The 24,667-nt window shown below is 45.6% G+C and overlaps 1 protein-coding gene across 2 annotated transcripts in view; it reads left to right on the top strand.

The window, feature by feature from the left end:
- The window catches only part of suclg2 (succinate-CoA ligase GDP-forming subunit beta), a 134,157-nt gene that overhangs the window by 14,751 nt on the left and 94,739 nt on the right, over positions 1 to 24,667 (top strand). For both annotated transcript variants that reach the window (XR_005037061.1, XM_036950574.1), the window contains exon 2: positions 5,420 to 5,561. Coding sequence is in view for 1 of the 2 variants with exons in the window: in XM_036950574.1 (XP_036806469.1) it covers positions 5,420 to 5,561 (142 nt within the window). In the remaining variant the exon portion in view is untranslated. The remainder of the gene's footprint in view (positions 1 to 5,419; positions 5,562 to 24,667) is intronic.

The following is a 24,667-nucleotide window of genomic DNA, read 5'->3' as shown; positions in this document are numbered from 1 at the left end:
AATAATTTTTGGATGATATTATATTGATATTTGACTTCAAGTATCAATTAGTATACATTTTTTTTTTTTTAATTGCTACTGTGGGTAGCGTTTGCTAGCGCTAGTTGTCCCTTCGCCTTGTTCTTTATCTTCTTTTTAAAAAGTGAGCAAACATGTTTTCAGACCTTTTATTTCCCTGACTGATCGAAACTAGTTTTCTCATGCTCTTTTGTCTCTCTACAGCAGACATATGGTGAGCAATAAGTTTGGAACATCACATCGCAATAAAATCGCAGTATCGAATCGCAATACATATAGAATCAGGAGTCATAATACATATCGTATCTGCTCCAAAGTATCGTGATATGTGGTTCCATTGTGGGGAAAGAAATCCACATCAATAACTCCCTTTAGACTGAGAGAACAGGCAATGGGATAAAAGGGCTATTTATGAGCATGGCAGGGTAAAGTGTGGCTTTAGTCCTTCCTTGGTATTACAGTGGTGTACTGGTATGTGGGTCTCTCAGTCAGTGTACTGGGGATAAAGTGCTGTTGGCATCCCACTCCTATATTGTATGTCACAAGGTAACTGTCAGTGCCTGGAGGGACACCGCCAGCCCCACTTCGCATTCAGCAGCTGTTGTTTTAGGATCTTTTCCTCTCCTTTCCCCCTCCCTTTTCTCCCTCTTTGGTGACAGAGAGGAGTCATCCCTAATCGCTCTGAAGTTTTTTCTGCTCCCCCTCTCCAACTGTTCACCAGGTACACGACAGCTGCTTATTTAAGGTGGTGTTTTTCAAGTTGCCAGAAATTAAAATGAGTTTGAAAATAACTTTTTTTCTCCTCAGCAGACTTTGTCAGAAATTGTCAGATTAATATTGAGCTCCACTGGTTTTATTGTGCCAACTCATGCTAGCCGGTTAATGATCTACTTACTGTGAAGAACTCTCAAGCCAATGTTAGCTCTGAAAAGCAGCCCATTCCATCCTAAAGATGTCTCCTTTCTGTTGAGTCCACAGAGAGCCATCACCACTTCTCATTTTACAATGTTATTATTTTTAAGAGGCAGGTGTTATTAGCCCGAAACACTGTAGGCTCTTTCTGCTGACTTCATAACACTCAGTGTGTGCACTTGCTATAATATAACACACACACAGGGCTCTACAGTGCGACATTTTAGTCCTAAATACCTTCGTTGTGTGCTCCGTGTAACAAAAAAAAAAAGTCAGCGTAGAGCCCTGACACACACACACACACACACTAGGGTTTCCGTTAGCCAGTTTTTAATGTTTTTTTTATTTTTTAGAAAAGCCTATAAATAATTGGCACCGGCCAATTCAGTGAGTAGAAAAAAATCCCATTGCGTAATAGTGTTTTTTAACCTGTGTGTCACACGCGCACAGCATACAGAAGCTTTGAGTGGAAAATCTGTCACAGCACAAGAGCTGCTTCTACACCATGTCAAACAGCAAACATTTTGTAAACTACATTTAAAAAATGCATACAGTACATACGTAGGCTACATCAGCATACAGTACATAGGTAGGCTACATCAGCATACAGTACATACGAAGGCTACATCAGCATACAGTACATAGGTAGGCTACATCAGCATACAGTACATACGTAGGCTACATCAGCATGCAGTACATACGTAGGCTACATCAGCATGCAGTACATACGTAGGCTACATCAGCATGCAGTACATACGTAGGCTACATCAGCATGCAGTACATACGTAGGCGTCATCAGTATGCAGTACATACGTATGCGACATCAGCATGCAGTACATACGTAGGCTTCATCAGCATGCAGTACATACGTAGGCTACATCAGCATGCATCAGTGCGTCACACACCACTTTGCAATGCAACTTTGCAATGAGCTGGAGGCAGTATGCATTTTGAAAACATATTGTTGGAAACCTAGCCAAAATCAGACACTATCCGTGGAAGCAGTTATTTTGTTTAAGTCCAGTAGCCAAAGGCACAATCCTAGTCATATTAGTAAACCATGCTAATTGTTGCACATTTCTACATCAGTTAAGAACAATTAAGAACAAATTGTTATTTACAATGACGTTCTAGGAACAGTGGGTTAACTGTTTTGACAGATTTGTGCCTTGTCAGCTGGGGGATTTGAACTTGCAACCTTTCGGTTGCTAGTCCAACGCTCTAACCACTAGGCTACCCTGCCTGCATGTTCTGTTAAGATTAAGTACCATAATATAAATGTGCTTTTTGCCATTCTTAGCGCTGTGGGTGGACGCCATAATCAAGTTTTGGACATTTCTCAAATGTCTGGTAAATGAAAATGGTGGTGCTGGACATTTGACCAGCACATCTTCCTGATGTTAACCCTGACACCACACACACACAGCTAGTGTTCACACTACAAGTTGACTGCGTAGGTAGTCCCAGAGATAACCTCACACTAGATAGATAAGGAAAGGACAAGAAACTTCTTTCTGCTTGCCTCATAGTGAAGTGGGCATGAGAGAGAAGGTACGTGGCACCTTTAAACAAGGACAATGGTCAGATATTCCCCACACACAACTCACCAGCTCACTCTAACACACAACACTGTGCCCCCACTCACTTTATAACAAGCACCACCTCGCACTACTAGATGAGGAACAATCCATCACACTGAAAACTGGTTGTTGCTGTGTTTTTAGAGAGACTCCAGAGAAGACTCATAAGCAGCTCCTCTTTGCTCTGTTTGTGGTGTCCAGCAACTTAAGTGTGGGTAAATGCACTGCTCAACTTAGTTCAACAGAAGGGTTTTGAATTGAGGCAGTGTAAGTGAAAAGCACTTCATATTAAATGCTTTTGTGAGGCTGTATAAAAATCTGTCATTGAACTGTTATACTGTTATATATAGGGCATAGTGCCAGTGTGCCACTGCCATGGGGCTGTCGCATGGTCTTGTTTCACAGTAGAACGTCTGACATCCCCTTGAAAGAAATAAAAGTAGGCATACATGTGAAACTCACTTCATTCCAGGCAGAGACACAGGAAATGACCCACAAATGACCCTCGTTATTCAGTGATGTGAGGGAGACCAATCAGCATACTGCTGTACCTTCTATGGAAGCTCGGCTTTTCTGCCCTAATGAATTCTCCAGTGCTCCTTACCCGGAGGTGGTAGCAGTGAACAATGCATGCTAATACAATACTACGCCAGAAAGTTAAGGTTACTCTTAACACCATTCGCCAATCATGCCGTTGACCAGAGAGGGCTACGGATGATGTACCTTCTATGAATGCACCTATATGCTACCCTTTTCTTCAGAAACAACTTTGAAATCAAACTAATTGAATGGATGACTAGAATCGTAGATTTTAACATATTGATTTCAGTAAGCCTTACGGTAGGCCCAGTTCTTGATGGTCTTGTTTCCTTGCTCAGTTCAGAGTTCCTCCACTCAAATGAGTTGAGGATGCTCAGCGAAGTGACCTAGTGCTCTTAGCCTGTATCCCCTTTCTCTCCTCTTCTCATGAATGATGGAGAGCTCCCAGGCAGCTCTGTTTTGAGAGTAACGGCTTGGGCTTGGCCTTGTCATACCACTCTCACCATTAAGTCAGATGGCAGAAGCCCCTCCCCTCCTTCCCCTCACCGGCATCAGCCTTCAGCCAACCTTTCCTTGTCAGTATGCATGTTTTAAAGGATGTCTGAAATACGGCTTGTTTGATCAGCCCCTCAGACTTTGTTGCACTTGAGGAGGCCTTCATTATTCATCAGCATGTCTTGTAGTGGATCAGGACAGGATTACTCCTTCTGGCCCACACACAAGCTCTTAAGCAGGGACAGAATAAGGAAGGAGAAATTATTTCAAATTTGCACAAATAACCTTGAGACTTGGAGATGATGAACAGTATGGTTTGCTGTTTTTCCAGAGGCAGAATCTCTGTCATGTAACTCCTGCAATACAGAAGTAGCATTTAGGCTAGACTGCCTGAGTCCTCCTATCAGCAGAGGAATGTAGCCAAAATGACACTCTCCATGACCAAGACACTTGACTCGTCACAGTCGTCCCTTTTAATGTCACAATTAAGAATTGCAGCAGCCTTTCACATTGTTAAGGAAAACAGACTGACTGCACTGTGAATGCACACACTCAGGGTAATGGGCCGACCTGACAACACTGAGGGAGTCCAACCTTAACACAAGTGTCTCACATTAAAACCCAATGTCTTTTTAATAGTGCCAACAGCTGGAGCTTGACAGCCTTGCTGCATTTGCTGACTGAGCAAACAGTTTTAACATAGCCTAGGCCTGTCTGCCTGTCTCATTATGGGGGAGAGGGGGGGAGGAAAAACGGGGGCAGGACTGAGAGACGGAAATGGAATGAGTGCACCCTGGAGAACTGAACGTAAATAAGACTTTATCAGAAACACCTGGTATGGCTATTCCTCTAACTGAGAGTCAGTTAAACCTTGAAGAACATCTGGGCTGCATTGATCATTCCTGAATGTAACCAGATGTTCAAACAACAGCTTGTGCAGTGTAAAGACATCTTTGCGCATGTAGGCTTAATTTAAAACATGTCATTAGAGGAATGACATTTTCAGGCTGGCACCAAGGATGCCAACATGCCTGTCAGTCTCACCTGGCTCTAAGTTGAGGAGAGATTGACCTCATCACTACTGGTCTTTGTGCGAGGTGTTGAAGCTACCGAACCATCTGTTCAAGCAGTTGGCACATAGTTCAGACGAGCACTCATCGGTAGAACACAAGACATGCAACCAGAGGTCTCTTCACAGTCCCAAGGTCCAGAACAGAGGCTGGGAAACATGCAGTATTCAATAGAGCCATGACTACATGGAACTCTCTGCAGCCCCAGGTAACACCCCAGGTAACACCCCAGGTAACAGGTAAACTAGTAATAAAAGTACATTTAAAAAAATGATAAAAGAACACCTTACGTCACGATGGGGACTGTGAAGATGCACACAGACATTTGAATGTTTTTTTGTATTGTATTATGTACTTATGTGTTATACGTGGTTGTCTCGCCTGGCTATCTTGAGATGAATTCACTGGCTGTGGGTTGCTCTGGATGCTAAATTACTAGATTGTAATGTAAATGTAGTGCTATATACAGTACATTCCGTATTGCATTTGTTGTGTTTTGATTCCTGTTTGGACCCCAGGAAGAGAAACCACTGTCTTGGCGGCAGATAATTGGGGATCCTAATCCCACTACTACGCCTCACAGAAAACCTGTGCCTGTTTAGTGTTAGTCCCTAGTACTATTACATTTGAGGGGCATAGAAAACCATGTTTTATTTCTCATTATATTCAAGTCATCATCAACAGCTGTGTTACCTGATTTTGGATTCCTTTTAGCTACCGGGTGTTTATCTAGTTACTTCTTCAGTGAAATACTTGGTTACTTTATCAAAAAATGTTAACCATTCTCTCTCTCTCTGTCTGCAGTGTGCACGGGTGAGTTCCAGGCGATGGCTTAACCTGCAGGAGTACCAGAGCAAGAAGCTGATGCAGGAGAGTGGGGTGACTGTCCAGCGTTTCTACGTGGCTGACAATCCTCCCGACGCCCTGCAGGCCGCCAAGAGACTCAGTGAGTGGCTATCATACTAACACTCACTGCAGAGTACTGACCCTACCATTCACACTAGAACTATATGTACAATATGCAGGTTGAAGAAGTGGCATTTATTTAGTTTATCAAACAATACTGGTGGTGATTGTGGTGTTTCTGTACTGCAGCTTGTTTGAGAAGTGTCCTGACACTGTGACTTTGTTTCAGCTCTCTTTGCATAGCAATCCCCAGCCAGCCCTCTTCCAGATGTGCAAATTGCTGTGGTTCATCCTGGCTGAAGTGTTATCAAGTTTAATGGTGTGTGTGCACGAGGTGTGTTTGGGAGCGGGGCCCAAGTTCATTGTGCTCTGTGATCATGCAGGCTCTATTCTCATCACCCCACTCAACCATGTTAATTATTTTCACGCACTTTCTCTTTTCAGTTTCTCTTTCACTGTATCGCTCGGTCTGTCTTTTAACACACACGCAAGTTATAATTCAGTGTCCTTGACGGCCCATCTCTAGCACATTGTTTTTGTCCAGTGAGATGTTGGGTGCTAAGGGTCTGCCAGGGGTTTTCTCAGTGGTTTGGCGTTGATGCAGGCCAAGATAAACGAAGGAGGAGGTGTAATATCTCTGTGACAGTCCCTGTCGTGCTCTCTCAGCGCTGAGAGGGTGAGCCCTCGGCAGACCTACTCTGGCCAGAACCTTTGGCTGCTGTAATCTCTTGTTTATCTCTACCAACACAATGGGCTTTTCTGTTGTCCTGTAGTGTGTCTCTCTCTCTCTCTCTCTCTCTCTCTCTCTCTCTCTCTCTCTCTCTCTCTCTCTCTCTCTCTCTCGGTGCATGCTGGGAGTTTTTTGGAGTTTGAGTGTTTGGTGTGGAAAGCTCTATCCTAACTAACTTTCTTGATTCTTTTATTTACATGTTATTTTCTATGGTGGAGGGTTAATGCAATATTTGTTTTTAGCGGTATCCAAAGTTTTTAGTTAGGGTGGAAGAGGACAGAGTAACTTTCTTGGGGGTTGGAATGTGTAGTGTGCGCAATGGCTTCTCAGCCTAGCGCGGAGGAGACGCTGTCGATACAGCATGGATTCAGGTGTGTTCCTGAGAACGGAGTTAAGGTGGAGGAGGTTCTGCTCGCGGTCGGTGAACAGGTAGGAGCTGAGTTTATACATTCTGCTTCTAGAATGAACATGGGGGCGGCAGGGTATCCTAGTGGTTAGAGCGTTGGACTAGTAACCGGAAGGTTGCGAGTTCAAACCCCCGAGCTGACAAGGTACAAATCTGTCGTTCTGCCCCTGAACAGGCAGTTAACCCACTGTTCCCAGGCCGTCATTGAAAATAAGAATTTGTTCTTAACTGACTTGCCTGGTTAAATAAAGGTAAAATAAAAAATAAAATAAAAACAAAGCTGTGGTTGTGTTCATGAAAAGGGCTAATTTGGTCGGTAGGCTAATTGCTAGCGGAATATTTGTAAGGGATGTGTTGGTGTCAATTTCACCTCTCTCTACCCCTTCAACAAGAGTTGTAGTGGCAAATTTGCCTCCGTTTATTACGGATGATCAAATTAGGAAAGAGCTGAGTCGTTTTGGTAAGTTTGCTAGCGGTTTCCGTGTACTGTCAGCAGGTTTTCAGGCAGATGCCGTTAAGCACGTTGTTTCGTTCAGGAGGCAAGTGTTTATGTTTCTGAACAATAATGAGCAACAGCTAAATGTGCATTTTAAAGTGAGGCATGGGGAGGGGCTCTATGCCGGTTTTGCCAGCACAGATAGTCTACGGTGTTTTGAATGTGGGGATTTGGGGCACAAGAGTTTTGCGTGCCCACATAAAGGCTAGAGATGGTAGGGTAGTGGAGGCTGGGTCTAGTCAGGCTAGAGATGGTGGAGAAGCAGAGGCTGGGTCTAGTCAGGCTAGAGATGGTGGGGTAGCCGAGGCTGGGCCTAGACATGCTATGGAGGGTGGTGCAGATGATGCTGGGCCGAGTCATGCTATGGAGGGTGGTGCAGATGATGCTGGGCCTAGTCATGCTATGGAGGGTGGTGTAGCTGAGGCTGGCCCTAGTCATGCTATGGAGGGTCTAGCTGAGGCTGGCCCTAGACATGCTATGGAGGGTGGTGCAGATGATACTGCGTCTAGTCAGGTAATTCTAGTGGATGAGGAGAGTATAGTGGGGAAGTGTAAGAGATTAGGGGGGGAGGAGGAGGGTGTCAAGAGGAAAAAGAAAAAGGGTGTGGACAAAGGCACCATGGAAATGTTGCCTGTTGCTGTGGGTGAGGCCCTAACCAGAGAGAAAGGGCAGGTGGTCAGGGTGGGAGATAGAGAAGAGGAGGAAAGTGAGTCTGAGGAAGAGGATGAGGAGTTATTTTTTTCAGACTCCTCTTCAATTGGCCCGGAGCTGACAGCCAGTCAACCCGAGGGTTCTAAGTACACGTTGAGAGAACTGACAAGGTTCCTGAATGAGACTAAGGGGAAAAAAGTTAATCTTGAGGCTTTTTTTCCTGATCCTAGAAAGTTTGTAAGATCAGTACAACATGCTATGAGAAATGAGGGGCATGGTGTCCTCTCACCCAGGAAACGGTTTAGGTTGAGGAAGTGGGTCACAACAGTGCGTAAAGGTTTACCTTCAGACACTGTTTAGATGTTTAATTTCTTACTGACACTGGGGCTTTTTGAGCTTTGCTATTGGTCTATTTCTCTGCTGGCTTTTCTCCCACTTCTTATGGAGACTCTTCGGGTAGGCTCGCTCAATATAAATGGCGCCAGAGATGCGGGAAAGAGGAGTGTGTTGGGTGAATATGTAAAACAAAAAAAAGTACAGGTGTTGTTTCTGCAGGAGACGCATAGTGATGTGGTGAATGAAGTTGATTGGGGGCTCTGGTGGAAAGGGGCAAGTGTGTTGAGCCATGGGACAAATCTTAGTGCAGGGGTGGCAGTCCTTTTTGCACCGGGTCTGGCTGTAAAAATTTGCTCCTCAAAGGAGGTGTGTAGGGGTAGGTTGCTTGTTGTTAAAGCAGAAATTAACAACATGTGTTTTGTCTTTATAAATGTGTATGCGCCTAACACAGGGAGAGAAAGAGGGGTTCTATTTGGGAGTCTTAGACAGGAACTCTCACAAGTAGCGCCTGAGGAGACGCTGGTGATCGGAGGTGACTGGAACTGTACAATGGATTTGACAAAAGACAGAAATGGGGAAGAGCCTCATTCAGTGTCAGTGGGAGTGTTAAGGGATATCTGTAATCAGTTTGACCTAGTGGATGTTTGGAGAACTAAACATCCAAACACAAGACAGTATACGTGGGTGAAGGTTTTTGGGGCTAGGGTGAGTGCAGCTCGACTTGATCATTTTTACATGTCCAGGAATCAGAGCAATAGGCTGCTGGGTGCTACCATTCTCCCAGTGGGGTTTTCGGATCACCACATAACCATGGCTCGGCTGTCTATTTCACCAGGGCCCCGGCAGGCATCTTATTGGAAGTTCAATGTAAAGCTCTTACAAGATGCCACTTTTTGCTCAGGTTTCCAGACTTTTTGGGAAAGATGGGGGCAGCGAAGAGAGGAGTATGAGTCTCTGAGTCAATGGTGGGATGTGGGGAAAGTGCAAATTCGGCTTTTCTGTCAACAGTATACTGCTCTCTCATCCTCAGAGGCTAGGAGAGTATTGGGGGAACTAGAGCGGTGTATTAGTGAGATGGAGGTAGAGATGGTGGGGCAAGGCAATGTAGGCTCCAGGCTAACTTAGCCGAATTACGTAGGGACCTGGGCAGTTTTTTCCAGGTTAAAGCAAAGGGAGCACTTGTAAGAGCTAGGTTCTCCATGCTCATCCATGCTCAAGGAGATGGATGCCCCCAGCTCCTTCTTCTTTGGTTTGGAAAGACAGAGCAGTGAAGCCAAGGGTATGCATTGTCTACGGCTGTCTGATGGGCGGGTGACCTCTGTGGTGGGGGAGATGCGGGAGCGGACTGTGGAGTTTTATACTGAATTGTATAGGGCAGAAATGTGTGATCCTATGTGTGCTCAGGTCTTGTTCGCAGGACTCCCTAAGCTCTCTCGGGCACAGAGGGATGAAATTGACATTCCTCTGTTGTCACATGAACTGGCAGAGGCAGTAACCCAGATGTCCCCCGGTCGTGCACCCGGGGTCGATGGACTTCCAGTGGAATTTTACAAAAAATTCTGGGGAACAATTGGACAGGATTTATTTTGCGTGTTGCGTGAATGCGTCGGGGTAGGAGAGTTGCCGATGAGCTGCCGTCGGGCGGCTCTGACTCTCCTGCCTAAAAAAGGGGACTTGTGTGAACTTAAGAACTGGAGGCCTGTGGCATTACTCTGTGCGGACTACAAGATTTTTGCCAAGGTCCTCTCTAACAGACTGAAGTCCCATCTGGACTCTATAATACACAAGGACCAGACATATTGTGTACCGGGACGCTCAATCACGGACAACTTGTTCTTGATTAGGGACATGTTGGACTTGTCGAGAGGTTCTAATGTGAACTTTGGACTGGTCTCTTTAGATCAAGAGAAGGCTTTTGATAGAGTGGATCATGAGTATCTGTTTAATGTGATGTCTGTGTTTGGGTTTGGGAAGAGTTTTGTGACCTGTGTGAAGCTGTTGTATGCTGGGGCGTCATGTATGGTTAAGGTGGGAGGGGGGCTCAGTAGGCCAGTCTGGGTGAGACGGGGCATTAGACAAGGATGCCCTCTATCTGGGCAGCTGTACACACTAGCCATTGAGCCTTTTTTAGGACTGCTACGCAGGAGACTGCGGGGAGTGTGCTGGACAGGCATGGATGTGGTGACAGGAATAGCAGTCTCAGCATATGCAGATGATGTTTCTGTGATGGTCAGGGATGGGCAAGATATGCAGGAACTAGAGACCAGTTTGAAGGTGTACGAGGGAGCTTCATCAGCTAAGGTAAACTGGGGAAAGAGTAAAGCTCTGTTATGTGGGGTATGGGGGGATAGGGCTCCTCCTCTGCTTCCAGGGGGTTTGCAGTGGGGTTGTAAAGGGCTTAAAGTGTTGGGGGTGTACCTGGGCTCGGAGAGGTGGGTCAGCAAGAACTGGGAGGGGCTGTCACAGGCAGTGGTGTCAAGACTGGCCAGGTGGAGGTGGCTCCTGTCCCAAGTGTCATATAGAGGGAGGGTGCTGATAATCAACAACCTGGTGGCATCTTCCTTGTGGCATAAACTGGCTGTCCTCAACCCCCCCGCCGGTCTGCTTGCAGACCTGCAACGCAAGCTGGTGGACTTCTTTTGGTCGGGACATCACTGGCTGAAGGCAGCAGTTTTGTACATGACCGTCCACGAAGGAGGACAGGGCCTGGTGGAACTGGAGAGCAGGATGGCTGCTTTCCGACTAAAGGCGGTGCAGAGACTGCTGTACCACACTGATGTTGGCTGGAGGGAACCAGCATGCGCGCTGCTGAGGAGAGCTGGCGGATTAGGGTTGGACCGGCAGCTGTTCCTCATGAAGCTGGAGAGGCTGAGTACAGCAGGTCTCTCAGAGTTTTACTCTGCGGTGCTGAGGGCCTGGCAGCTGCTAAGGCCCACACGAGAAGGGGGTGTGGAGCCTGGGCAGTGGGTGTGGGAGGAGCCTATCTTTCACAACCCAGCCATCCCTTTGAGATCGGTTCAGTCGGCCACCCTGCAGAGGCAACTGATGGCATGGGGTTTACAAAGGCTGGGTGACCTGAGACTGCTGGGAGAGGAGGGGTGGAAAACCCCGGAGGTCTTGGCGCAACAAACAGGAATAACGTCTCTTAGGCTGCTGGAGAGATTCCTGGAGGAGGTCCAGGAGGCACTGTCTGAGCCGGTAAGGGGGGTGTTTGAGAGGCCAAAGGGAGAGGGGCCACCAATGTTCCCGCCACTGCAGGTGACGGCAGAGACTGGAGACTGGCAAGGAGGTCTGGAGGACTTGTTAGATTTTAACACTCCGAGCCTGGGGGAGTTTGAGGGGGTGGGAGGTAAAGCCCTCTACAACCTCTGCGTTAAGGTTAGGAGCATTAGAAGCCTAACAGGAGTGAAGGCACATCAGTGGCAGGGGGTATGTGGGGCGGAGAGTATGGTGGGTTTTAGATGGAGGGTGCTCTACAAACCCCCAGTACCAAAGAGGTCAGGGGACCTCCAGTGGAGGGTTCTTCATGGAGCCCTGGCCACTAACAGCTGGTTGGCACGGGTTGATCCGGGAATTGGGCAGGGGTGTCCTTTCTGTCAAATGAAAGAAACTGTAATTCATGTGTTTTCTGTGTGCACCAGGTTAATGCCATTAATGTCTCTGTTGGAATGTCTGTGTGACAGGTTGGGGGTGGTTTTTGCTGTTGGGATGTTTATAATGGGATACAGGTATTCGAGTAAGGAGAAAGAAAAATGTGTTTTGTTGAATTTTCTGTTTGCTCAGGCAAAGTTAGCTATTTGGCTAACAAGGAGGAACAGGGTTAAAGGTGGGGGGATAACAGACCCTTTACTACTGTTTAATGGGATGGTCTCTGCGCGCCTTAGGGTTGAGTTTGAGTTCTATAAAATGATCAAATGTGTGGAGATGTTTGAGGAGATATGGTGTGTTGGGGGGGCTGTCTGTATTGCTGGGGAAGATGTTTTGGATATACGGTTGTAGGAGAGGGTTTTTGTGTTGGTGATTTGTATCATGTGGTAGAGGATGCAGTACAGGATATATTTTTATTTTTTATTTTAGGAGGGGGGGGGGGGGGGGGGGGGGTGAGTTTTAAATGAATTGAGAATGTTTCAATAAAGAAAGACCAAAAGTCAAAAGTCTCTCTCTCTCTCTCTCTCTCTCTCTCTCTGTCTGTTGTCCTGTAGTGGCTCTAGAGCTCTCTCTCTGTGTTGTCCTGTAGTGGATCTAGAGCTCTCTCTCTCTGTCTTGTCCTGTAGTGGATCTAGAGCTCTCTCTCTCTATGTTGTCCTGTAGTGGCTCTAGAGCTCTCTCTCTCTCTGTTGTCCTGTAGTGGCTCTAGAGCTCTCTCTCTCTGTGTTGTCCTGTAGTGGCTCTAGAGCTCTCTCTCTCTGTGTTATCCTGTAGTGGCTCCCTCTCTCTCTCTCTGTTGTCCTGTAGTGGCTCTCTCGCTCTCTCTCTCTCTGTTGTCCTATAGTGTCTCTCTCTCTCTCTCTCTCTCTCTCTCTCTCTGTTGTCCTGTAGTGGCTCTAGAGCTCTCTCTCGCTGTGTTGTCCTGTAGTGGCTCAAGAGCTCTCGCTCTCTCTCGCTCTCTCTCTGTTGTCCTGTAGTTGCTCTCTCTCTCTCTCTCTCTCTCTGTTGTTCTGTAGTGGCTCTAGAGCTCTCTCTCTCTCTGTGTTGTCCTGTAGTGGCTCTAGAGCTCTCTCTCTCTCTGTGTTGTCCTGTAGTGGCTCTAGAGCTCTCTCTCTCTCTGTGTTGTCCTGTAGTGGCTCTCTCGCTCTCTCTCTCTCTGTTGTCCTATAGTGTCTCTCTCTCTCTCTCTCTCTCTCTCTCTCTCTGTTGTCCTGTAGTGGCTCTAGAGCTCTCTCTCGCTGTGTTGTCCTGTAGTGGCTCAAGAGCTCTCGCTCTCTCTCGCTCTCTCTCTGTTGTCCTGTAGTTGCTCTCTCTCTCTCTCTCTCTCTCTGTTGTTCTGTAGTGGCTCTAGAGCTCTCTCTCTCTCTGTGTTGTCCTGTAGTGGCTCTAGAGCTCTCTCTCTCTCTGTGTTGTCCTGTAGTGGCTCTAGAGCTCTCTCTCTCTCTGTGTTGTCCTGTAGTGGCTCTAGAGCTCTCTCTCTCTCTGTGTTCTCCTGTAGTGGCTCTAGAGCTCTCTCTCGCTCTCTCTCTCTCCGTGTTGTCCTGTAGTGGCTCTAGCTCTCTCTCACTCTCTCTCTGTTGTCCTGTCGGGGCTCTAGAGCTCTCTCTCTCTCTCTGTGTTGTCCTGTAGTGACTCTAGAGCTGTCTCTCTCTCTGTGTTCTGTAGTGGCTCTAGAGCTCTCTCTCTGTGTTGTTCTGTAGTGGCTCTCTCTCTCTTTCTCTCTCTGTGTTGTCCTGTAGTAACTCTAGAGCTGTCTCTCTCTGTCTCTGTGTTGTCCTGTAGTGGCTCTCTCTCTCTCTGTTGTCCTGTAGTGGCTCTAGAGCTCTCTCTCTCGCTCTCTCTCTCCCTGTGTTGTTCTGTAGTGGCTCCAGAGCTCTCTCTCTCTCTCTGTTGTCCTGTAGTGGCTCTAGAGCTCTCCCTGTGTTGCCCTGTAGTGGCTCTCTCTCTCTCTCTCTCTCTGCTGTCCTGTAGTGTCTCTCGCTCTCTCTCTCTCTCTGTCTCTGTCTATCTGTCTCTGTGTTGTCCTGTAGTGGCTCTAGCTCTCTCTCGCTCTCTCTCTGTTGTCCTGTAGTGGCTCTAGCTCTCTCTCACTCTCTCTGTGTTGTCCTGTAGTGACTCTAGAGCTCTCTCTCTCTGTGTTGTCCTGTAGTGGCTCTAGAGCTGTCTCTCTCTCTGTGTTGTCCTGTAGTGGCTCTAGCTCTCTCTCGCTCTCTCTCTGTTGTCCTGTAGTGGCTCTAGAGCTCTCTCTCTCTCTGTGTTGTCCTGTAGTGACTCTAGAGCTGTCTCTCTCTCTGTGTTCTGTAGTGGCTCTAGAGCTCTCTCTGTGTTGTTCTGTAGTGGCTCTAGAGCTCTCTCTCTCTCTGTGTTGTCCTATAGTGGCTCTAGAGCTGTCTCTCTCTGTTGTCCTGTAGTGGCTCTCTCTCTCTCTGTTGTCCTGTAGTGTGTCTCTCTCTCATCTCTCTCCTACTCTCTCGCTCTCTCTCTCTCCTACTCTCTCTCTCTCTTTCTCCTACTCTCTCTCTCTCTCTCTCCTACTCTCTCTCTCTCTCTCTCTCCTACTCTCTCTCTCTCTCTCTCCTACTCTCTCTCTCTCTCTCTCTCCTACTCTCTCTCCCCCCCCCCCCCCCCCTGTGTTGTCCTGTAGTGGCTCTAGAGCTCTCTCTCTCTCTGTGTTGTCCTGTAGTGGCTCTAGATCTGTCTCTTTGTCATCCTATGACGCCTCAGTGGATTTTTGTCCAACTGCTCTTGACTCAGTTTAAAAGTGAGTGATATACACAGTTTGTGTGTGTTACACTCGCTGGCCACCTCAGGTCATATCATAGTTGGAATGTATACTGAGCTGCCCGGCTCCCTGTAGACAGTAAGCAAGTCTTTGTGAGTCTCTAGCCCCAGACTCAGAGCCCAGTATCTGTGTCCCTCTTGAGAGGACCAGGAGTTCAGCAGCACCATGGGGAGTGGAGGTGACCAAGCGCTGTGAGCCCTGATGCATGTACACTCTCTCACTCCCCAACACCCTCCCTTCTGTCGGGCTCACTTACCCATGAAGCAGTGGACCTGACAGCTCAATTGGAGTTGGGCTATCTGGAGGTCCACTCATGTACAATAGAGTAGAGAGACTCTCACTAAAGTGGATGATGATTGATTTTGCCATTTACCATTTAGGAGAGAACTTTTCATCTTGGATCTGAATCAGCAACTGTTTTTAAAAGATGAAAGCAGCGGTTATGGATTTCTGATGTGTCATAACGATTGCCACATCCATGTTTTGGAGCGAGGGGCAAACCTTAACTAGCCTATTGCTCACGTAAAGTAGACACATTTATTGGCCCCTCACTGGGACTGCTGAGTACTGGATGACTAAAGTACCTCTGTGTTCCAGAGGGCCACTCTGTGTGACAGACTGACACTATGACTCCTGCCTGCTCAGAGCAAATGACCCAGCAGCACCTGTCCCAAACACAGTCCTGTATGGAAGGCACAGACAGGGGGGGCTGTAGATTTTAAAAGCCCCCTGCACCGTTCACTAATCTAACTGTCACAGAAAGGCAGCTCTGATGTGGTCCTCATCAGTTACATTGTGTACCAGGGTTTGCGTTAGCTGGTAATAGCCATCTTTTCCCCCAAAAAAATCCCATTGTGTTTTTGCCTATTAATTGATGTGAAATACCAGTCGATACTGCTCAAACCAGTAGCCTTTTTCAAAATCAACTTGCTTTCATTGTCCAGTAGCCAAATACACAATCCTAGTCATATTAGTAACCAATGCTAGTTGTTGCATCTTTAGATTTCCCCTCTTTCTTAATTTCTAAGGCATATTTTCATCTCTGTCACATGAAACCGCTCAAAATGGTGTTTTCCTGCTAATTGCATTATGGAACTAACATTCACACGTAGCCTACTGCCTCACATTTGTTGTCTAATTCCTCACATTTGTTGTCTAATTCCTCACATTTGTTGTCTAATTCCTCACATTTGTTGTCTAATTCCTCACATTTGTTGTCTAATTCCTCACATTTGTTGTCTAATTCCTCACATTTGTTGTCTAATTCCTCACATTTGTTGTCTAATTCCTCACATTTGTTGTCTAATTCCTCACATTTGTTGTCTAATTCCTCACATTTGTTGTCTAATTCCTCACATTTGTTGTCTAATTCCTCACATTTGTTGTCTAATTCCTCACATTTGCAGACTGATGTAAGATAGTCTACTATTCCTAATGTGATGATTTAGATTGGATAGTCCTAATTTCGGCTAATAATATAATTTGCCCCACAATGTGCTGACGAAATGTCTCTCCTTTGAAAACCTATAAGATGTTTGTGAATTTGAGAAGGGGCTGTCTATTTTTTTGCGTTTCTCCTCTGCAGAGCAGAATAGTCTGAACACCTTATCAACAATCATATTCAGTGTCTGTCAATGGAAGGCTGAGCTGCTTTCCCCTCAACAGGGATGCTATCAAACACACTGGATATGGAATCAGCTTTTGAATATAGCCAGTCTGGCATTTTACCATTTTGAGATATGACCGCAGCTCATGTAATGAATAAAGATGATTTTTATTTTCATCGTTGCCCAAGCCCGTCCAGCCATCTAAACTCAAAGACACACAAAAGCACCCCCCCACCCCTTCCACACACACCTGTCCCAAGCAGCCAATGGGCGTGTGATTATTTCAACCACTTTTTAGAGCACAACACTGTTGACGGATGCATCTGCTGAGTAAATCTTGATGGATTTTCACTCTAAATTCCCTATTATACTGTATTTGTTCTTCTCCTGCGTCTCCGGGAGCCTTCACGCCTGCCAGGCTTTCTGTCTGAGCAGTGATCGACGAACCAGACATTGAAAAACATTTGCTCTGATTCTATCTTCTCCATATGTTGAGCTTGTTTGATGAATGTGAGAGCAACATGGATTTTTTTTGGACACGCATGCACACACAGATGGTCACATTCTCTCTCAACACAAATGACATGTTTTGCTCCAGCTCCATTCCATTCAATGTGCAGTATAAGGTTTATTTTCTCAGTAAAGGGTGCCTCCCTACATACAGTATATTGGCCCACACAACATGCTGTGTCTTGAATCCAAAATGATTAGGACCCAATTCCTTAATAGGTGTGTGATTTAATGTGACTTAACAGGAATATTTACCAGCATATACGGTAGGAACGTCTATTATGCTCGAGCTCTTATCATACCGTTTCAATAGGCACAGGTTGAGATGGCTTGTGGGATCCTATAGGCTTTGTGTGTTTCCTTACTAATGGTTGTATGTTAGCTCAGCAACATACTGTCAATTCAGCACTGTTGTCATATTGAACACTTTGAATACATCCTGACAACTAAAGTCCAGCACTCCAGGTGTTCTCTCTCTCTCTCCTGTCTCCTTTTTCTCCCCCTCTCTCATTCCGTTTCCTTGTCACTTTTCCTCATTGGTTTCAGCTGTATTCTCATTCTTTTTTTGTCTCGTTCTCCACTTCTACCCTTTTCTCTCTCCTTGCTTCTTGGGTCATTTTTAAAGTTATTCAGAGTAGACAGGTAGAATAACAATTAGCGGCAGGAATGGATTCATTCATTTCTCACAGATATGAATATTCAGTGTAAACAGTGCAGCTTTATTCATGAGTCAAATCTTATGTGCTTATTCGATGCAGTGTTGGTTTGACATGTCAGTGCACAGCATAATATTGAGATGGCCTGACATTAGGCTAACCCTTTGAGGAAGGTATGAGTGTAGACTTCAACACTCATTCCTGCTTTGCTCCTCGCAATGGCTACTGCCCACCAGTCCACCCATTATCAAGTATGCGTAACTGCGTATGTGGAGTGTGTCTGAAAGTGGGTGCTGTGAAATAATTTTGAGGATCAACCTGAGTGGGTGTATATGTTATGTTTCATAAGTTAATTGGGCAGATTGGTTGCCACTCGACAATTTTGTGTGGCTGCTTCCTTGTAGTATTTTAGCTAATCTGGTTAGGAGAATTAATGTAGGAGGTTCGGAGAATTAATGTAGGAGGTTTGGAGAATTCATTTAGGAGGTTCAGAGAATTAACGTAGGAGGTTAGGAGAATTAACGTAGGAGGTTAGGAGAATTAACGTAGGAGGTTAGGACAATTAACGTATGAGGTTAGGATAATTAACGTAGGAGGTTAGGAGAATGAGGTTAGGGAAATGGTAAGCTTCGCTAACAAGCAACAAGCAGCCACGCAAAACGGTCGAATGGCAAACAATCTGTCCAATTAGCTGTTAGGTTTCCATACACCTACTTATGTTGATCCTCCCACCTATTTCACAATGCCCACTTTCAGACACACTCCACGTATGTAGTTATCCATGACTCCCCACTATGCCATCATTGGCTTGAATGGGGATGCCTGTTTTATTCATTTTACTTCTATGGCAGCACCTGCAGGCAGGAGCGAAGGAGAGGAGAATGTTTTTTTTTTTACACAGTTCTAGATATTCTTTATGCATTTAATGCATTTATGCATTTAGTGCAGAAACTATACCATGCAGTCCAAGGAACTGTCTGTAGATCTCTGAGAATTGTGATGAGGTAGAGTGTTGAAAGTGTCCAAGAACACATTGGGAAAAGATATGGAACTACCGAGACTCTGCCTGGAGCTGGCCGTCTGACCAGACTGAACAACCAGGCAAGAAGGACATTGGTCAGGGAGGTGGCCAAGAACCCAATGACCAGTCTGACAAAACTACAGAGTTCCTTGGCTGAGATGGGAGAACCTGCCAGAAGGACAACAGTCTTTATAGCACTTCACCTATCTGGGCTTTATGGGAGAGTGTCTAGACAGAAGCCACTCCTTAGAAAATTGCACATGACAGCACGACTGGAGTTTGCAAAAAGGCATAAGAAAAACTCTGGCAAAAGATTATGTGGTCTATAGGCCTCCCGAGTTGCTCAGTGGTCTAAGGCAGTGCTAGCTGTGCCACTAGAGATCCTGATTTGAGTCCAGGCTTGGACGCAGCCTGCCGCGACCGGGAGACCTATGGGGCGGCGAACAATTGGCCCACCGTTGTCCGGGTTAGGGGAGGGTTTGGCCGGCAGGGAGCGACTCCTGCGACTCCTAGCGACTCCTGTGGCGGGCCGGGCACAATGCACCTGACAAGGTCGACAGGTGTAAGGCTGCCGGGTTAAGTGGTAGTTGTGTCAGGAAGCAGTGCGGCTTGGCTGGGTTGTGCTTCGGAGGATGCACGGCTCTTGACCTTTGCCTCTCCCGAGTCCATACGGGAGTTCCAGCGATGGGACAAGACTGTAACTACAAATTGGATATGACGAAATTGGGGAGAATAAAAATAAATAAAGATTCTGTGGTCTGATGCGTCAAACTCTTTGACCTAAATGCAAAGCTCTATTTCTGGAGAAAACCAGGCACAGCTCATCACCAATCTAACACCATTCCTACCGTGAAGCATGGTGGTGTGAGCATCATGCTATCGGGATGCTTTTCAGCAGCAGGAAGTGGGATACTGGTAAGGATGAGGGAACAATGAATGGAGCTAAATACAGGCACATCCTTGATGAGAACCTGCTTCAGAGTGCAAAAGACCTTAGACTGGGGCAAAGACATTTACAATGTCTCCAAGCATACAGCCGAAGCAATGCTGGAATTGTTTCTGAACAAAAATGTGAACGTCCTCGAGTGGCCCTGCCAAAGCCACAGACTTCAATCCCATAGACAATCTCTGGAAAGACTTAAAGATTGCTGTTCACTGCCGCTCCCCATCTAAATTAACCGTTGTTGAGCAAATCTGCAAGAAAGAATGGGAGATAATCCCAAATCCAGATGTGTAAAACTGATAAACATAACACCCAAGATGACTCAAAGCTGTAATCGCCGCCAAAGGTGCTTCTACTAAGTATTGACTCAGGGTGTGAATACTTATGTATAGATATTTCTGTATTTAATTTTCAATACATTTCAGATTTTCTTTTCTCACTTTGTCATTTTGGGTTATTGTGTGTGGATGGGTGAGAATTTGTTTAATGTAATCCACTCTGAATTCTGTAACACAACAAAATTAATGAATACCCCATAATGGCAAAGCAAAAACAGGCTTTTATTTTTGCAAATGTTTATAATGAAAAAATGGATACAGCCTTGAGTCTTCTTGGGTATGACGCTACAAGCTTGGCACACCTGTATTTGGGGACTTTCTCCCATTGTTCTCTGTAGATCCTCTCAAGCTCTGTCAGGTTGGATGGGAAGCGTTGCTGCACAGCCAATTTCAGGTCTCTCCAGAGATGTTTGATCGGGTTCATGTCCGGGCTCTGGCTGGGACACTCAAGGACATTCAGAGACCTGTCCCAAAGCCACTCCTGAATTGTCTCCCAGTCCCTACCACTGAAAAACCTCCCCACAGCATGATACTGCCACCACCATGCTTCATCGTTGGGATGCTGCCAGGTTTCCTCCAGACTAGAGGTCGACCGATTTATGATTTTTCAACGCCGATACCGATTACTGGAGGGCCAAAAAAGCAGAGAAATCGGCCAATTAAAAAAAATTTTTTTTTTTTAAATATTTGTAGTAATGACAATTACAACAATACTGAATGAACACTTATTTTAACTAAATATAATACATCAATAAAATCAATTTAGCCTCAAGTAAATAATGAAACATATTCAATTTGGTTTAAATAATGCAAAAACAAAGTGTTGGAGAAGAAAGTAAAAGTGCAATATGTGCTATGTAAGAAAACTAACGTTTCAGTTCCTTGCTCAGAACATGAGAACATATGAAAGCTGGTGGTTCCTTTTAACATGAGTCTTCAATTTTCCCAGGTACGAAGTTTTAGGTTGTAGTTATTATAGGAATTATAGGACTATTTCCCTCTATACCATTTGTATTTCATTAACCTTTGACTATTGAATGTTCTTATAGGCACTTTAGTATTGCCAGTGTAACAGCATAGCTTCCGTCCCTCTAGTTAGCGCGCGCTAACTAGCTAGCCATTTCATTTCAGTTACACGAGCCTCATCTCGGGAGTTGATAGGCTTGAAGTCATAAATAGCACAATGCTTGACGCACATTGAAGAGATGCTGGCAAAATGCACAAAAGTGCTGTTTGACTGAATGTTTACGCGCCTGCTTCTGCCTACCACCGCTCAGTCAGATACTTGTATGCTCAGTCAGATTATATGCAACGCAGGGCACGCTAGATAATATCTAGTAATATCATCAACCTTAACTAGTGATTATGATTGATTGTTTTTTATAAGATAAATTTAGTGCTAGCTAGCAACTTACCGTGGCTTACTGCATTCACGTAACAGGCAGTCTCCGTGTGGAGTGCAACGAGAGAGAGGCAGGTCGTTATTGCGTTGGACGAGTTAACTGTAAGGTTGCAAGATTGGATCCCCCGAGCTGTCAAGGTGAAAATCTGTCGTTCTGCCCCTGAACAAGGAAGTTAACCCACCGTCCCTAGGCCGTCATTGAAAATAAGAATGTGTTCTTAACTGACTTACCTAGTTAAATAAAGGCATATTTTTTTAAATCGGCGCCCAAAAATACCTATTTCCGATTGTTATGAAAACTTGAAATGGGCCCTAATTAATAGGCCATTCCGATTAATCGGTCGACCTCTATTCCGGACATGATGCTTGGTATTCGGGCCAAAGAGTTGAATTTTGTTTCACCAGACCAGAGAATCTTGTTTCACATGGTCTGAGAGTCTTTAGATAGCTTTTTGAAAACTACAAGCGGGCTGTCATGTGCCTTTTACTGAGGAGTGGATTCCGTCTGGCCACTCTACCATAAAGGCCTGATTAGTGGAGTGCTGCAGAGATGGTTGTCCTTCTGGAAGGTTCTCCCATCCCCACAGAGGAACTATGGAGCTCCGTCAGAGTGCCCATTGGGTTCTTGGTCACCTCCCTGACCAAGGCCCTTCTCCCCCGATTGCTCAGTTTGGCCGGGCGGCCAGCTCTAGGAAGAGTCTTGGTGGTTCCAACCTCTTCCATTTAAGAATGATTGCGGCCACTTTGTTCTTGGGGACCTTCAATGCTCCAGAAATGTGTGCCTCGATCTGTGCCTCAACACAATCCTGTCTCTGAGCTCTGTGGATAATTCCTTCGACCTCGTGGCTTGGTTTTTGCTCTGACAAGCACTGTCAACTTGCGGGACCTTTATATAGACAGGTGTGTTCCTTTCCAAAACATGTCCAATCAATTGAATTTACCACAGGTGGACTCCAATCAAGTTGTAGAAACATCTCAAGCATGATCAATGGAAACAGGATGCACCTACTCTCAATTTCGAGTCTCATAGTGAAGGGCCTGAATACTTGTTTGCATAAGGTATTTCTGTTTTTTATTTTTAATAAATGTAAAAACGGTTTTTGCTTTGTCATTATGGGGTATTGTGTGTAGATTGACTAGGAAAATGTTTTATTTGATCAATTTGAGACATAACATAATGTGGAAAAGGGGAAGGGGTCTAAATACTAATCGAATACACTCTTGTCTTTAAAAGAGTAGAAGTGGACAATTATGTAATCCATATTTTATTACACCATTCTGTGTAAAACAGTGCTATGAAATACAAAGCCCTCCCACTGAGTAGTTTTACTGTAACCAGTGCATTCCATGATGTAAGTGGTGCCTGACTACTGAACCAGTGTGAGAAAGAGGTGGTCTGTCTGATACTGTGTTTGACCACGACAGCCTTGCTGAATCCAGTGTTGATGGTGCGGTGCTATAAGAGAGGCTCCTGGTGTCCTCCTGGTCCTCCTGGTGTCCTCCTGGTCCTCCCATGTCTCTGGCTGTTTGGCTGGCAACAGGGCAGCGTTTACACCTCTGACTGGCGCTGGCGTCTGAGATCAGCTGGAGCGTAGCATATGCTTCTCTCCTGAGCCACCGTTCTGCCGAGCTTGTACCATATGTCAACCCCTCATTCCTCCCCCTGTCTTTCTCAGCCATGCGTGACGTGTACTGGCATTCTTTCCCATCTCTACCTCCCCGTTATTCCGTGTTAAACAAACAACTGCCATTCTTTTTTGCCTCTATTTATTTCCACAAGGGCCTTTGTTTGATATCTTATCTCCCTGGTGGGAATGGAGGAGTGTCTTTTGAAAGTGTGTCGCTGGCATGTAGGCCTAGATGTTGTATGTCAGCTGGTCTCACTTGTTCTGTCTGTGGAGAGATGAAAGACCTGGGGATAGGATGAGGGTTTGTTTTCTTCTTGTGTTTCCAACTTCATTGTGTTGTTAACATAGCATTAACATGGCCACCAAACTGTTTTGTATTCAGTTGTGCGAATGTGCGACGTGAGAGTATGTTGTTTATACCCAGTGTGTGTGTGCAATGTTCCTGCATTTGTGTAACACCCATTGTCTTTCATTAAAGTGCAACTGCAGCCAGCTACAATAAGCAAACCTGCTCAGGCCTCTGAATCACTAATAGAATGTGTGAGCGAGCGCTGTGAGGGAAAGCAAAACAAAAGGCTACCGCTGCTAGTACGGAAATCTGTGAGTTTATGGATCATAAAGGGCCGTAATCATATCTCTGATGTGTGTTTCTGCGGTAAAACAATCAGAATGCCTCTCCAATGGTTTTCTAAATACATTTTGAGGAATATGAGCTGCGTTTCAGGGACCACACAAATCAAAATGTAATTTTGGACTCGTGACAGCTGGGCTGTATTGACATTGCGGGAGGCACATTACCGTTACTCATGCTTTAGGCCCTGTTGCCTCGCCAACGCGCCTAACACTTGTTCAGGCAGAAGGTATGGGGCCATTTATTTTGGTAATGTTGCCTCTAAATTGCATGTTTTAGTAGGGCTATTCCATGCTCCATTCAGCAGTAAATTTGTAAGAAGAAATAAAATGTTTTTTTCCTCATTAGTCTCATTAGTGCATTTGTTCCCGTTTAAAAAAAATCCTGTGTCTGAATTGCTTCATACTGTGGGGCCCATTCTCATTCCATTCTATTACACTGCACTCTGTTTGAAAATGATGCTTTTTCCCGCCAATGAATGGGAATGACTTGGGACAAGGCCTGCATTCTAGTAGGACTAGCTGTAGGACTACCTCATCATACATAGTTAAATAAATCCCGGCAAGTTTAGAAGTAGCCTAGTTAATTGATTAACATCAAACAGTATGATGTCTTGAGCGTCTAGTGAGCCGACAGATTCAGTGCAACCCTCATCTCGGCTGAGTGAGGGATTTGGAGAAGACTGGAATCTCAGCATTGTAAAGCTGGCCAACATGGATGGACTCCCATTCTCTGTCCACATATCCCTCCTCAGCCAGCCTCTCTCTCCCAGCCTACACCCCCTCACACACTTCAAGCACTTTAAAGCCCGCTTTCATCTCCTCCGTCTAGAAAACAAGCCTGAGTCTTTTGAAGAGCTCTGACACTCTCAATAACAACGAGAGCTGTATGAGTGTTTTCTTCAACAGGACCGGTCCTCTCGTGATTATCAGAAGTGTTGGGATCAGTGTCCTGCACAGCTGGACCTAATACAGTCTTTTATACTAGTCAGTTTGATACCTGGTATTTTCACCTAATGTGTGTAATGTATGATGGAACATTTTGATAAGGTGTGGCTTTTCTGATTCTTCTCTGAGGTAAATGGAATCACAGCCATTCTCAGTACTGAAACACTTCAGATATTGTGCTGTTTTGAGATGCTTGGGGAGAGAGGGAGGAAAAAGGGCAGGCAGCATTGAGGAGGAGTTTGATTGACATGGACATAAATGTTGGCAGCTAGAAGACTACTCTCCAGAGGGCAGATAAAGACGGCGGCAGTAGTTTTGGGTCACAGGCAGCCAGCAAGCAGCTAATACTCTGGCTGGTATAGACTCAATCAGGTTCCCTGCCCTAAGACGAGTGTGTACGTGGTGGTGCACAAA

This window comes from Oncorhynchus mykiss, chromosome 17 (genome assembly GCF_013265735.2).
Source record: "Oncorhynchus mykiss isolate Arlee chromosome 17, USDA_OmykA_1.1, whole genome shotgun sequence".
Taxonomy (NCBI): Eukaryota; Metazoa; Chordata; class Actinopteri; order Salmoniformes; family Salmonidae; genus Oncorhynchus; species Oncorhynchus mykiss.
This window is presented reverse-complemented; position numbering and strand designations above follow the sequence as displayed.